Source organism: Podarcis pityusensis (assembly GCF_964106645.2).
Source record: "Podarcis pityusensis genome assembly, chromosome: 12".
In the NCBI taxonomy this organism is placed as follows: domain Eukaryota; kingdom Metazoa; phylum Chordata; class Lepidosauria; order Squamata; family Lacertidae; genus Podarcis; species Podarcis pityusensis.
Window position 1 is genome coordinate 23343603 of NC_138037.1, and position 15679 is coordinate 23359281.

Below are 15679 nucleotides of genomic sequence, written 5' to 3' on the forward strand. Positions count from 1 at the left end.
CCGTGACATTACGATGGATCCTGGGACACTTCTTTTAAACCTTGTGCCGACTGTCTTCATCCCTGGCAATCATTTGCTTGCTTTGGTTATGTAGGTGGGGCCAGCTCTTGCTTTTATGCCTCAGAGACCATGTTATTTATTATCCTCTCTCAGGTTATATTCTCAGCAGGTACTTGATGCTTCCAGACAAATTTCAGGGTGCTGCATATTTATGCTCTACTTTATTTGATCTCCTGGAAACCCTTTGGTTGTTCTCAGCTTCTTAGTATATACATTTTGTTTGTTATAGGGATAAGAAAATGATTTATAGTGTTAAAAACCTATTTCATTTACAACGAGAGCTTTCTAATGTGCAATGCCTAGTGCTTGGCTTTTTTTTTTTTAAACCTTTTGGGGTGGTAAATAGAACAGCAGGTGCTATTGTTCACTTATGAAACCTAATACTTATTGAAAGTGCTTGCGGTTAGGAAAGCTGCCTTATAGCTTCAAAAGATACACTTTCCCCAGCTGTATATGGGATTTGTGCAAGTTTAGCAAGAAATTTGTTTGGCTTAGCATTCTTCACGGTTGTTTTTGTTTTCCTCCTGCTTCTTTCTGAGCCATATCTTGATGATATATATGATATATGTTGTCTTAAATTAATCTCAGTCCTTAAAAGAAAACATGCTTCACGTGTAATCATCACATTAAATAAGTATCCTGATACTCAAATAAAACGATTATTGTGAGAGACTCCTTTGGAAAGGACTGTAGCTCAGTGATAGAGTATATACTTTGCATGCAAAAGGTCCTGTTTTCAATCCTTGGCATGTAAGGTAGAGCTAGGAAATACCCCATCTGAAGCTCTGCAGAACAGCTGCCAACCGGAACGAACAGTGTTGACACTGTTGGACCAGTGGTCTGACTCAGACTAAGGCAGCGTCCAATTTCCTTTCTATGCTCTCAAGAAAAGAAAGGAAGACAATGCAGTAAATGGTCAGGATTTTTGTAAAGAAAAGACATACTTCTTTTGAGACACGTGCCTTTGATTCCCATCCAAATAGCTTATAAAGTTAGCCTTTATAATTAAAATCGAGCTTGGGGGGGGGGGGAACCTTCCCAGTTCTCTAAAACTAGTTTGGCAATGAAAAGCTCCTGGGATTTCTGCTCTTCAAAAGTTTTTTTTAAGCCTGACATGCACCTGAGAGTGTGGTATAGATGTCTTCTGTTAGAAACAAACTTTTGACTACATTTAACGCCAGACTGCTTCCCCTTTCTCCTGTGCACTGCAACCAAAATTTTATTCTACTCTATAAACCATGTCATTTGTTCAGGTCTTGCTCTTGTTGTTTTTACTTTGAGTTTGAAAGTTTACCACCAACACGTGTTATTCTTACTTGCCCTCTTTTTCCAAAGGCTGGGACTAGGGAGATCTGCCATCGACAGCAGCAACCTTACATTATGTTTTCGTTGGAAATATTAAGTGATACAAGGCCTGTGACACGATGCTGTTGCACTTCAGTGCTGCTGTTGGTAGGAGCAGAGAAGCTTACAGCACCATGGTGTAACATTATGGATGTTGTATCAGCAGATATTACTGAGGAGAGATGGAGGGTTCCTATTTTTCGTGGCAGCCTTCTATCTGCTGCGTCATCTAGTTCCAGCTTCGCTTTCCTTTTATGAAGCAGGGATCAGGCAAAGATGCTCCAGAAACCTAGATAAGCCCTTTGGGGCCGGGCCTATGGCCCTGTACCATACCCTCTGTGTTTATTGAACTGGCCTGTAATTATATAACTGATGGTTTGGGATAAGCTATGAATAGAAAATGCCGATGCTAAGCTATTCTGAAATCTGCACTTATGCACTATTACAACCTATGCGATTTGTTTGTTTCTCAGGCAAAATACAAAGAGCAGTTTAATAAGGATATGAAGAATTACTGCTACAATCCTCTGGAAAGTGCTTCTTTCAAGCAAGCACAACTTGCCTCTGTCTTGGCAAGTGATGTAAGTAGGGCTGTTTTTGGCACTCTTTTTATTGTAACGTTTTTGTGTGGAAGTTGCTTGGTGGGCATTTTATTTTCTTAGCATTTATTTGGAAAGGTCTGTTTTCAAAGGGTTAAACTTTCCCCTATAATAGAATATGCATTGCGGCCATCTTTTTGTCAGACCGTAGTAAATGAGTGCCACCTAATGGCCGATAGAAAACATGGCAGGCAAACATGGAAAAGAAGAACATTTTTTTCCTCCAGTGAAAATGAAACCATGCATTTCTGTCCCATGCTCTGGTTTGTTTTTAACCAAATGTCTATTCTTCACCTTGCAGGTGAAATACAAAAAAGACCTAGAAAGCCTTCATGAGCCAGCATCTACCTTTCCGAACCTGTTACAGTTAGAGCATGCCTTGAATGCCAGCAAAATAAGTAGCCAGGTAAGTTGACTTTCTTGTGATTAATTCATTTGAATAGGGTTTTAAAATGCAAATGGTTCAGAGCAGATAATTGTTGTGTTATGTTCCATTAAACTTAATGAGCCCTTCATCTGAAGGAGCAGGTACATTGGTTGGGGGTACTACTTCTGGGTCCACTGCTGTCGCTTGAGGTTCAGGTGGCCTCAGTGGCATAGAGTACCTTCCGTCAGCTTTGGCTGGTGGCTCACCTGCGCCCCTATGTGGACAAGAATAGCCTAACTTCTATTGTCTGTGCTCTGGTAACCTCTAGGGTACAGTACTGCAACGTGTTATACATGGGGCTGCCTCCGAAGACAGTTCAGAAACTTCGGCTGGTGCAGAATTCAGTGGCCAGGTTGCTCACTGGGGCAGGTTGGTTTGAGCATATTACACCAATCCTGGCCTGATTGCACTGGCTGCTGATTAGTTTGTGGACCTGATTGTTTTGACCTATAAAGCCTTAAATGGCTCAGGGTCGCAATATCTCAAGGACCACCTCTCCCTATATGAGGAGAGACCCTGACCCTGTGATCACCATCTGAGGCCCTTCTTTGTATGCCTCCTACATGAGAGGTCTGGAGGGTGGCAACACAGAAACGGGCCTTTTCTGTGGTGGCTCCCCATTTGTGGAATGCTTTCTCCATGGAGGCCCGCCTGGCACATTCCTTACATATCTTTAGGTGCCAGGTGAAAACGTTCCTCTTCTCCCAGGCCTTTGGCTGATTAATATGCTAATATGTATTTTTATATTTTTATATTATAAATCTGCCCTGTGAACCTTGGATGAAGGGCGGTATAGAAATTTAATAAGTAATTTAAAAAATCATAATTACATATCCTTAAAAAGCAAAGCCCATCTTTGTATGCAGGCAGCAGCCATCTGGAATGGCATTCATGGGATGAAAAATGGGAAGCAAGGGTTTGTGGTCTTAAATTAATCTCTTACCATAGAAGAGATTTGGTGTTTTTATATTGTAAACTGTCCTGTGATTCTCTGATGAAGGGCAGTGGAGAAATTTAATTAATATTAATGATACTGATACTAATAATGTCTGAGTTACCAGCATACTGTGACCAGGAGTTCTTGAGACACACCAATGTCTCAAAATGGTGTGTGTGTGTGTGTGTGTGCGCGCGCTTCAAATCTAATTCTAACCATTGAGGAATTCAATCTTTATGAATTCTGATTCAAACAGAAGTGTGGATTTCTTTTGGATCTCATACTTTTTTTCCAATTCTGTGATAAATTTATTGGCTCAAAAAAAGGAACTAAGATGCATTTACAACATGTATTGAGGATAAAATGCATTTTAAATATACATATTGCAATTCTTGAAGAAGTAGTTTCCATGAAAAGAAAGAGGGAAGATAAATGTTAAAATATCCGGCAGATTTTTAAAAGAACTCTGTGTAGACAGAGGAAACAAATGTCTCCTTGCACTACCCAATCTGCCACTACACCAGTAGCACTATAGTTTATGAGGTTTTTTGGTTTTCTTTTACCTTTTTAGCTCCTCTTCTTCTTTTTAAATAACACTTTTATAAACTTCTAACCTTTATAACAGTTAAAAGGAATCAGCACATCAATATTTGTATAAACTACCGGTAGATGTGGAAAGACTTCAGATTGTCCCCCCGCTCAGTCCTCTTATTTTTGGGATATGATTTGAGGTAGCTGAATCTAATTCACATGCTGCAGAGTAACACCTCCACACACCCTGGTTTTGTTTTACTGTGAAATGGGTTTTTGCTCTCACAGTACAAGCAATTGCTTTGTGTTGCAATCATGAAGCATGCTCATGCGATTTGGCAGCAAAGCTCTCTTCTTAAAGGTGACTTGTTTTTGGTTGATGTTCACCTGTAGACCTGTAGGTACAGCATGTAGATGGGAAAATGCTTCCAGATTTTGAGTCCTGAGCTCCCTGCCAATTTAACAAGGTTGTCCATTATAAAATCTCCTTAATCCATGATTAAGGAGATGGATGAAAAGGATGACCTGTCTTGTGTTATTTGAAATATCTGTGGTAGTTAGCTTCTCCCAACTGTGCCTTCCTGGGTACTCAGTTCAGTTGCAGAATAATTCAATGGTCAGAGAAAGTTGCTTTTGGGGTGTGTTGTTTTGTTTGCTATGGTTTCCACTGCCTTTCTAGGCTCCCTGTCCATTTCTGAGTAAAAAGTGCATACAATTGCACTGGGTGTGTAGTATGCATACTTTTATACTCTTTTTCTGAGTTTCTATTTTTATATTAGCAAATTGACTAATTGCATTTCACTTTTAAAACAGATAGAGGCTGCACAATGTTTGCTTGGCTCCACTAGGAGGCAATAAGAGACTGTCAAATTGAGCTCACACTATTTCTATAATTTTCAACACTTGAGCTTCTTTGGGTTATTAAGTTGGGATCCAGGGCTATACATGTTCTACAGCATACCTTCATCCCCTGAAAAGCTGCCCTTGAAAGTTAGGTGGACCCTCTGGAGCAGGATTTCATCGGCTATGATAAGATAACCACTGCCACTAGATTAGGAAACCAGCTGTGGCCCCGCTCCCTGGAATCACTTTGCACAGGAAGATTGTTTATGAATCCCGAACAGCCCCAAGGTTGTTATATGTCCTGATCAAAAGTTGCACATGTGCTGAAGTGGTGTGAGGTATGTGTCATGCTACTGCATGTGATTACGATCTAGCACCAAGCATTAGCTATGAATTTTGGAGGGATGGAAAACCTTAGACTCTGCCCTGCTTAGAGGTGATCAGTGCTGTGCAGAGGTGTAGACAGATATTGAAAATATCTTCCAATGCTACATGCATGGTTCAGATCAAATACTGGAATTGCCACGAATCACTCTGCATGTTGTTTCCATGTGCACATGTTGTCCTCACTGGATCAGAGCTTCATCTGGTTTTTTTTTATAGAAACCATTTCACGGTTTAGTTTACACTTTTGCTTTAAAGATGAGTTCTTACAAACTTTGAAACAAAGTTGTGGTTTTAAACAACAACTACTACAATGAGGTATCATCATAGTTTTAAGGGATTTATATTAACTGACAGTTTTGGTCTTTTATATATATTTGCCTATTATTTGTTTCAGTATGAATATAAGAAGCTGTTTGAGAAAAGTAAGGGGCTGTATCATTTTGCACTGGATACAGCTGAACAGCTGCACCACAAAGAAAACGCAGTGCTTCAAAGTCAGGTATGCACACGGTGTGCACAGTCCAGTAGCTCTGCATGTTTGGATTGTATATTATGTACAGCATATATGTTTAGAAGGAGGGAAATGCTTTTCATGCATAAAAGAGAATTCATACACAAGGAATGGGAAGCCCCTCCTCTGTGAATGAACAAACTGTCGGTTTTAAAAATTGCTGTAGTTTTGATCCGCGCTCTGTTCTGTTAGGTGAAGTACAAAGAGAAGTATGAAAAATCAAAAGGCAGGGCCATGATGGAATTTGTGGATACCCCGACTTACCAAGTTTCAAAGGAGGCTCAGAGGTGTCAAAGTGAGGTTGGTGGAATGCTTTTCGAAATCATTACTGTACTGCAGTGTGCAATACATTGTGCTGCTATGGCATTTGAATAAGGGCTGTGGGTAGTTCTTTCACTATGATGAAATGCATTGGTCACAGCCTAAGGAGATAATTCAGCCTAGTTCTCACTCAGTTTGGATCTTGGATTCCCCCCCCCCCCACTGGGCAGCATACCAACTTGACACACTGCATACTGGTTTTTGAAGTCCTCCCACTTTCAAAACCATTTGCAGCACCACATGCTGCTCTTCAGGAAACAACCACATGTTCAAAACAGGCTTCAACACATGGAACAAGTTGAGCAAATCTTTGGATCCCGTTGTGTCTCCCATTTGAAGTTGGAATAGCTGTTTTAGAGACTCACTTTGATATCCTCCAAATGTTTAGATTCTGTATCTTTATGTTTTGGATTGTTCAGTGACAACGTTTTACCTCTTGCTGCAATATAACTACAGTTTACATGAAACGGCATGCAATTTTATAGTTATATAAAATTTTATTTCATGCACAGAAAACATATCGAAAAGAATTCGAAGAGAAACTCAAAGGAAAGGCAGCACTGGACTTGGATAAGACCCCGGAATTCTTGAACGTGAAGCGTGTTACTAACCTGCTCAAAGAGGTAAAGGTAAAGGTAAAGGTAAAGGGACCCCTGACCATTAGGTCCAGTCGTGACCGAATCTGGGGTTGCGGCGCTCATCTTGCTTTACTGGCTGAGGGAGCCAGTGTGCAGCTTCCGGGTCATGTGGCCAGCATGACTAAGCCACTTCTGTCGAACCAGAGCAGCGCACAGAAACACCGTTTACCTTCCCGCCGGAGTGGTACCTATTTATCTACTTGCACTTTGATGTGCTTTCGAACTGCTAGGTTGGCAGGAGCAGGGACCAAGCAATGGGAGCTCACCCCGTTACGGGGATTCGAACCACCGACCTTCTGATCGGCAAGTCCTAGGCTCTGTGGTTTAACCCACAGCGCCACCTGCACAAGCTGTAATAAGTCAGAAGATGGAAGAACCACCTCTAGTTACTTCTTGTTTTACTACGTATATAATACTTTGGTAAGAAAGAAGTTGTTGTGATGCAGTTTGTGTAGCCACAGAACTGCAGTGTGACAACAGCGGATGGAGCAAGCGAGCAAAAACAAGCAGGCCAGAGTTGTGGGTGAGCTTGCCGGCAGAGTAAGCAAGCCTGCCATTGGGCAGGCTGGTGACACAGACATGCCTTCTCATGTTGCTCCTAATTTGCTTGCCTGCCCACTTGCTTGCACACATGACAGGGTGAGTGAAGCCCCGGTTAGCACAATAGTTAAGTGAGGTTGCCAACTCACTTAAAACCATGGTTTCTGATTCTTGTTTGCTGGCCAACCACAAACGACGACTTGCCACTCTCAGATAATACCGCCAAATCATACTTAAGCTTCATTAAAGATTGTTTGGTGTGATGTCTGAATTGACTCGAAGCTTCAAAGATACCTGGAGATAAATTGAAACAATACCTCTTGGTTTGTCAATCAAGGAGGAACGCAGATCTTCTGGAGACAGTGTCATAAACTGATGTAACTCTGGGTTCTGTTTTCTGCAGCATTAGCGTGATATCTTTCTACATGTTCATTTCAATCACAAGTACTCATCATGCTATGTAACTCTGATTTGTGGATAAGTGCCTTTTGTGTTGCATTTAGTGCACCTTTGTGAATAATGATAGCATTAGCAGAACTTGAGTGACAGGGTCATTTACTTGTCTGTAATCTGAAAAAAAAAACCCCTACCATCCATAGCGGAAGCTCTTACAGTTTTATAAAGTATCTGTAGTAACTAGTTGTATAAAAAGAAGAATGTGGTTCCCCTGCTCCTAGGAGCAAGTAAAGATTACAATCTTTTCATTCTTGGTGCATCCTATCTTTTGATTTCCCAATTCTATTTTAACTATGGTAAATGTGCACTATCTAATTCATATTTTATAGAGATTTTCAAAGTATTCCTTGAAATATTTAATAAGAACTTTTCCTTTTCAAGATCTTGCTCACGATTTAAAGCTGAGAAACCTTTCCCCCCCCCTCTCCTTCAAACCTTCAGAAAGAGTATAGAAAAGATTTGGAAGAAGGGATGAAAGGAAAAGGACTGACAGTGTTTGAAGATACGCCAGAGTTGATTAGAGTGAAAAATGCAGCTCAGATACTAAATGAGGTAGGTTATGTTAGTAAAGGTTATTAATGTCGTGGAAAGTGAGCCCTTCACAAAGCACCCAATGACACATCTGCTTAGTTTTTAGAGTCTATGAAAAAGTCCATGCTTTGAAACTGTTTCCAACTTTTTTTTTTTTTAGAAGGAATACAGAAAAGATCTGGAAAATGAAATAAAGGGAAAAGGAGTTAAGCACATCTCTGAAACTCCTGAGGTTCAAAAAGCAAAGAGAGCATCTAAAATTGTTAGTGAGGTCAGTAGAGCAAAACATTTAAAATTATTCCTTTGCATCTTTTATGGCTTGGTGGAATTAGTAATTAATTGGCACATCCGGCACAAGAAGAGTAATAAAGCTGAATAGAACTACTGGATTTCAGAAACACTTTCTGTATTGTTCTCATTTAAGCAAATATATATAGAAATTATTTTGTTTATTGAAAATCATTGTAGAAATCTAATGCAGCACATTCTGTTTTTGAAACGACGTGGAAGGCATAACATGATGGAGTTCTTTGGCAATGTAGCTTTGTATTGCCAAAGGTATATTGTGTTACATGGGAGTAAGTCCCATTGAACTTAATGGGCCTTGCTTTGCCTATTGGGGTGCCAGAAGGTTCAGCCAAAAGGGCAAGATGGTTCCTAGAAGGCTGGGTGCCTTTACGAGCCATTGGGCAAGAGAGTCAGAGGAGGAAAATCCTTGCATTTCCAAGGTGGTCTGAGGAATGGGTCAGGGGTTGATCCTTATTGAAGGGACAAGCCGCCTTCCCTCCAGCCTTCTTTTTGCAACAGCACCTTCCCTCCCTCCCTGTTTCCCACTGTGCCTCATGGTCTATGCTAGGGATTTCTCCCAATCTGCATTTTGGATCGCAGATTGGTTTTCTTTGCCTACTTCACAATGAATAGTGGGATGGAGTGCTATATGGTCTGCTGTGTTGTTTAAATAGGTTAATCTTCTTGATTTGGTCGCTTTTGGCAGTTTCGGTGCGGAAAAAGAAATAGCTTGGTTTAGCCTGGTGACGTCCTTTAGGCATGTTTCAGCTGATGGGTCGGGACCGAGGCTCATTTCCTGGACTCTCAGGTTCAGAGGCTGGGAGAGGGGCCTCATTTGAGGCCAAACTCTCTCATCCACTTGTGGTTCTGCAGTCTTGGGTGGTGGTGATGGGGTAAGTCTTTCCTTCTCACCTTTAGGGTGTGGCCCAGGAGTCAGGACAGGCCAGGGAGTTGTGCCCTAATTCCTTAGGCAATGGCGGGTCACCCAATGGCTATAGTTGTACAGTTAAATTAGTTTCTGCCCCATAGGCATCCCCTCCTGATGATTTTAATTGAAGGTCTAAATAGAAGTGGCCCAGTTCAACCCCAGCTTATGTGTCTACCTCTGTGTACAAATAAATATTCTAGAGCAGTTAACTCAACACACCTTCCAACACATTTTTAATAATATATATGCTTATTTAGAAAATTAGGATGTGTTAGGGCCCGCTGAAAATAAAATGTTCATTGTGAATTAATTATTTATAATTTATATCACTTGGTAATCTCCAAGTCAATAGCACAGGCTATTTAAATTAGGAAGTGTTCTTTGTATACTAAAAACAAACATTTTTTTTTTAAAACCATTGCTGAAAACTCCCCATGTAACTCAGTACCTCAATAGAATTTTAAACCACCATTATTAAAGGGTTTGACCATGTGTTTAATATGCAAGCCTTCTAAACACTCTGACACATTTATTCATTTTGTAGGTGTGCAAGAACTCCACTGTAGAGAGAAACCACTTGCCTAAATTGTAAATTGGTCTTTGAGGGCAAAGGTTTTGAATATGCAATGCGTATCATTTAAAGGTGTTCTGCTCTCTCCCACCCATTCCGTTTCAAATAGACCCTGATTTATATTTTTGTGTGTGCACAGAAAGAATATAAAAAAGACCTGGAGACTGAAATTAAAGGGAAAGGGATGCAGGTTGGCACAGATACTCCTGAAATACAGCGAGCCAAGAGAGCATCTGAAATTGCAAGCCAGGTTTGTTTAAAATGCTTCTTGAAATGGAACTGTATGCTTTATAGCATCATATACGGTAATATGACAACTTTCGGAATTTATACTCTGTTTTGCAAGAGTGGAGCATTTTGGTCTGGTGTCCCATCTGCACCATACATTTAAAGCACTCTCATACCTCTTTAACATCCGTGGCTTTGCCTGAAGTTAAAACTGAAGTTAAAGGTACCGAGAATCATAAGGAGACCCTTCAAAGAGCTACAGTTCCCAGCACCCTTAACAAACTGCAGTTCCCGGTACAGTGGTACCTCGGGTTACATACGCTTCAGGTTACAGACGCTTCAGGTTACAGACTCCGCTAACCCATAAATAGTACCTCAGGTTAAGAACTTTGCTTCAGGATGAGAACAGAAATCGTGCTCTGGCTGTGTGGCGGCAGCAGGAGGCCCCATTAGCTAAAGTGGTGTTTCAGGTTAAGAACAGTTTCAGGTTAAAAATGGACCTCCGGAACGAATTAAGTTCTTAACCCGAGGTACCACTGTATTCTTTGTGGGAAGCCATGACTGTTGAAGTGGTGTGCTTTAAATGTAAGGTGTGCTTGTGACCCTAAACCAAAATATTCAACTCTTGCAAAACTGAGTGTGAATTCCAAAAGTTGGCACGGATGGGGTTGTAGCTGGACCACCAACCTAAGCTGGTGGAAGGCAGACCACCATGGCCCCCTGTGCCTTAAGTGACAGCAGTGGGTCCAGGAGAACCGTCAAGCTATGAACTTGGTCATCTGAGGGAGTGTCTCTCCATCTAGAGCAGGCTGCACACCACTCATCTAGACAGAGGAACGACTCACTAACAGCACCTCATTGTTGTCTGGATTAAATGTCACTTTATCGGCACCCATTCAGCCCATTATCAGAGCCAAGAACTGATTAAGTACATCTACTCCCTCACCAGCAGAAGATAGAAAGGAGAAATAAAGCGGTGTGTCATCTGCATACTGGTGACAATGCACTCCAAAACTCTGTGTGACCCCACTCAGTGGTTTTGTGTAGATGTTAAACATTGGGGACAGAACTGATCTATGCGAAACCCCAAACTGGAGAACCTCACAGAGCTGAGCAGTGCTCCCCAAGAACCACCGTCCGGATCTGGCCACCCAAGCAGGAGTGGAATCACTTCAATGTGGTTCCCCCAAGACTCAGCTCAAACCCCAGAAAAATAACATGGCTGATGGCATCAAAAGTCATGTAGGGAGACTCTGCAGAGCTACACTCCCAGCTCTCTCCGGATGCAGACCATTGTACAGGGTGACCAAGTCAGTTTCCATACCAAACCAGGTCTGAATCTCAATTAGACTAGATTCCAAGTTGGGTCTCTTATTAGAAGGGCTTTAGTACTGTTGGCTGTAAGGTTCTGGTGAGGGTACTGTGGGGCTTCATATGAAATTGCTCACATACCCAAACCCAGCAAGACTAAACCACCTGCACGTGGTGCAGGAATTCAATCCTGCTTTCTACAGGGAACTGTGTCTTCAGCTGCATGTCCACCTACTTCCCACCTGATCCTACATACGATGTCAGGTGTGGGATGATTAGGTGTGGTTTTGGGAAAATTGGCTCGTGGGCTAAACAGGGAGCCAAGGACTTGTGGTAGTAAACTTTCATTGATACCTTACCTGTAGAAGAACAGAGGAAGGGCTTTTCATCCCCCATTTGCATTGAATGTCAATATCAGTGGTAAGCATTTATAAGACATAAATGCTCAAACCTTAAACTAGTGAGTGGATCTTGTGACAGATGAATTTAGTCCTTTCTGAATTACATCTATTATCTATAATGCTCAATTATATGAATTTATCCATTGATTCAGGACAGTGAAAACAGGAGCAACCTGAAATAAAATACTACAGAGATGATGATGATGATGATGATGATGATGATGATTTAAAAGAAGCATTTTTGTTAAATGATTTTCTTCCTTAAGGAACATCAGATATATCTGAGTATCTCCTATGGAGTCAGTATTCTGAGAGTATAAAGGGACAATTTGACCTTCATGGGTGCTATTTAATAAAAGCATGCAGATTAAAGCAGGATCTGTATAAAAGCTTCAGCTGCTGTAGATCTGAGTATTTCCTGATCTGTCCTTCACAGAAAGAATACAAGAAACATCTAGAAATGGAAATTAAAGGGAAAGGCATGCAGGTGGGCATGGATACTCCTGATATACAACGAGCAAAGAAAGCTTATGAAATTGCAAGCCAGGTTAGTGCAGAATGCATCGCTTCAATGACATTTACAGTAAAATACAATGGGCTTTTAAACTTTTTTTTTTTTTTTACGAAATCCTTTTGAAAGCAGGAAGTATAGAAAAATAATAAAAACTGAATCTGACAGAAGCACAGCCAGGCATCAGAAATCTAGTTTGTGTTGCAAGCATACCTTTTTGAAAGCAGCACACATGAATTATTCCAGCTGTATGGGTATGAAAGGCTAAAGATATTGTATGTCTAAGAATTCATTAACGTTCCATTTCTTACAGAAAGAATATATGAAGGACCTGGAGACTGAAATCAAAGGGAAAGGAATGCAGGTGGGCTCAGATACCCCAGAGATACAGCGAGCAAAGAAAGCTTCTGAAATAGCCAGCCAGGTGGGTAGGGAATGAAGAGTAATTAAGTGGCGCTTGCAGTTCGGAAGTGTCCTCCTGCGCACAGGGTTGTTCGTTTTGTTCTGATATGAGTCTTATTTTTTAATAAGTATGCATGCTTCTTATGGCAGTGCATTTATTTTAATGTGTGGATGCTAAAATAAAAATAATAAAAGATACAGACTTTAATTCTGAGTTATATTAAGGCCCAGTTTGACATTGTATAGGAATTGTGAAGCGACAGTAAAGTAGGCTTACACATATTTAAGCCTATTTAGTTGTTTAATTGCTTAATACATACATACTTATTTTGACACATACTAATAATTTTATTATTTATACCCCACCCATCTGGCTGGGCTTGCTATTTTGTAGAAAAAGTACAAAGATGAAGCAGAGAAGATGCTGTGCTCCTACTCTGCTGTTCCAGACACTCCTGAAATCGAGAGAATTAAAAACACACAGAGAAATATCAGTGCTGTAAGTAGCAACAATCCAAATTTTAAGGGAAACTCTTAACAAAGTTCAACATCAAATGAACTCTCTTGTGTCCCAGGGCACAATGAAAAATGTGCCGTTCATTGTCCCCAAGCCTGTTGCATACCCTCGTTGGTAAAGGTTGTACCATTCCTGTTGGCGGGTGGTTATTGTTATTGTTTGTTATTGTTTGTTATCATGGTATGTAATTTTTAAAAAATATTGTAAACTGCCCTGTGATCTTCAGATGAAGGGAGGTATAGAAGTTTAATAAATAATAATAATTGCAACAATAATTTTCACAGTACTGTGGGAAAAGGTAGCAATGCAACAATTTTTTTTTGAGCAGTGCAGTCTTCTACAGAGTTATGTGGACTTAAACCCCACTGAATTCAATGGAGCCAAATTTATTATGGCGTCAGCTTTTATGGATCAGAGAAAGTATGAAGTGCACTCTACTCCATTGTTGGTTTATACTATAATAAATTTATTAGTCTTTAAGTGGTGGGATGCTGTGATGGAGGTGAGGGTAGCCCTGCACTCTTTTTAAAGGGCTACAAGAACAGGCATACGGGAAAGTGCTCAACCTTTATCAGATGCTAAGAGCCAGGACAATTAAACCTTAAACATCTGTGGATATCACTGTGAAGTATGCTACCTGTTATGGCCTTTCCCAATGTGCACTCTTTTCATATGAGGTTCCAGTAAATAAAATGAGTTTATTAGTTCTTGTGGTGATTTAGTTTATGGGAAGCTAAAACAAAAGAGGCGGTATACTTTAGTATTTGGAACATTGCCTGTTGTTGCAAACTTGTGCCAGGAAGCATACCTTCATAATTATTTTTCTATTGTTCAATGAAGGTGTTGTACAAGAAAGTGATAGGAGCTGGTACAGCAGTAACAGAGACTCCAGAGATTGAACGAGTAAAGAAAAACCAGCAAAATATTAGCGCAGTAAGTTTTTTTAAAAACAGACGCTCCTTTGTGCGAATTTTTATTATTGCTGTTGTTATTGTTGTGGAAATGCACTGTACTAAAAAACAACAAACAAAAATAGAACTATAAAACTGACATTCCAAGTGAAATATATCATAATTCAGCATCAGTCAGATTCCCCAGCCCACCTGCATTTGAAACCCTGGGGGCAAACCCTTTGGAGCAAAGAAGCAGCGGACACAGGAAGAGTTAAGCACTCTCCCTTTCTTTCATTCTCCCAGTTCAGGAGCTACTGTATTTACAAAAGAGCGGGGGAAAGCCCAGCCTCTTAATATATGCATGTAACTCTTAATCTCTGGGTTGTGGGTTCGAGCCCCATGTTAGGTGAAAGATTCCTGCATTGCAGAGGGGTTGGACTAGATTCTCACCGTGGTCCCTTCCAACTCTGCAGTTCTACGATTCTATCCCCTGATTATATATGCATGAAGTGTCCTTTTTCTTGTATATTTCTGTCTCTGCAGTACTTCTTGAGGAGTCTCAGTCTAACACCCAGTTTTGCAACTTCTTATGATATCCTTCTGACATCATCAGAATGTTTGACTTTATATCGTAAACGCTGAAATGAAACAAATTTCCAACCTGCACTTAATATTGTCGAAAGAGGATAGATCTATTGTTTGATCTATTTTAGGGAATATGTGTCAGTTTTTAAACTTCCTTTCCCTTTTTGTGCACCAGCCCTGTAACTGCAGTAAAAATCCCTGTTGAACCAAATGGAGACTGTACAGCAGCAGTAGCACTAATATACCTTAGAGCAAATTATGTTAAAGTTAGTAATGCTTCTCTTTGCACATATTTTACCAATGAAATACAAATAAATAATTACGTTATGCTTCAGCATACAGCCTTAAATACGAAACTAATTAGAACATTTGGAATTTAAACACCAGGTGCCCTATTTATCATTGTTCAGTTGCAATGTTATTTATATATATCCGAAATTAATAGGCTTACTATAAAGTGCAACCTGGTAAAGCAACTGCTGTCAGTGTCACTCCTGAGATGGAGAGAGTCAAGAAGAATCAAGAAATTATCAGCTCGGCAAGTCCTTTGTTTTTCCTTGTTTCTTTTTATTGTTTTGGATTAATAAAGAATTTAACCTTTCTGGGATGAGTGCATCATGCCCTTAACAAATCATGTCCTTAATAAATTAATTTTGAATCTTTAAGAGTACTATAGAAATGTGTATTTATCCTAGTGACTGCTAATAATGAAGCAGTAGGTTTCATGTGTGTTTTTCTTATTTCTCCACTTTGTTTTTTAATGACTTTGCCAATGTTTACTAAAGTACAATCTTACATTTTTTGTATCATTCATTATTAACTAGTCGGTTAGGAATTGTAGTGAGGGTCGATGACTTTGAACGGGCAGACCAGTGCAATGCACATTACCACATCTCCACAATGCCTATTCATTTTGGAA

General features: G+C 40.3%; 1 protein-coding gene across 11 annotated transcripts in view; it reads left to right on the plus strand.

The window, feature by feature from the left end:
- NEBL (nebulette) overlaps positions 1-15679 on the plus strand; it is a 179149-nt gene that overhangs the window by 153147 nt on the left and 10323 nt on the right. For 2 of the 11 annotated variants that reach the window (XM_080974395.1, XM_080974399.1), the window contains exons 10-22: positions 1878-1985; positions 2305-2409; positions 5523-5627; positions 5832-5939; positions 6473-6589; positions 8036-8146; positions 8286-8396; positions 10052-10162; positions 12289-12399; positions 12677-12787; positions 13160-13264; positions 14123-14215; positions 15206-15298. The exons of 3 other annotated variants lie outside the window; for them this stretch is intronic. In XM_080974395.1, the coding sequence (XP_080830521.1) occupies positions 1878-1985; positions 2305-2409; positions 5523-5627; positions 5832-5939; positions 6473-6589; positions 8036-8146; positions 8286-8396; positions 10052-10162; positions 12289-12399; positions 12677-12787; positions 13160-13264; positions 14123-14215; positions 15206-15298 (1389 nt within the window). Of the gene's footprint in view, positions 1-1877; positions 1986-2304; positions 2410-5522; positions 5628-5831; positions 5940-6472; positions 6590-7975; positions 8147-8285; positions 8397-10051; positions 10163-12288; positions 12400-12676; positions 12788-13159; positions 13265-14122; positions 14216-14718; positions 15167-15205; positions 15299-15679 lie in introns of those variants that run through there. 6 more of the 11 variants (XM_080974398.1, XM_080974400.1, XM_080974401.1 and 3 more) reach the window with 5 other exon arrangements.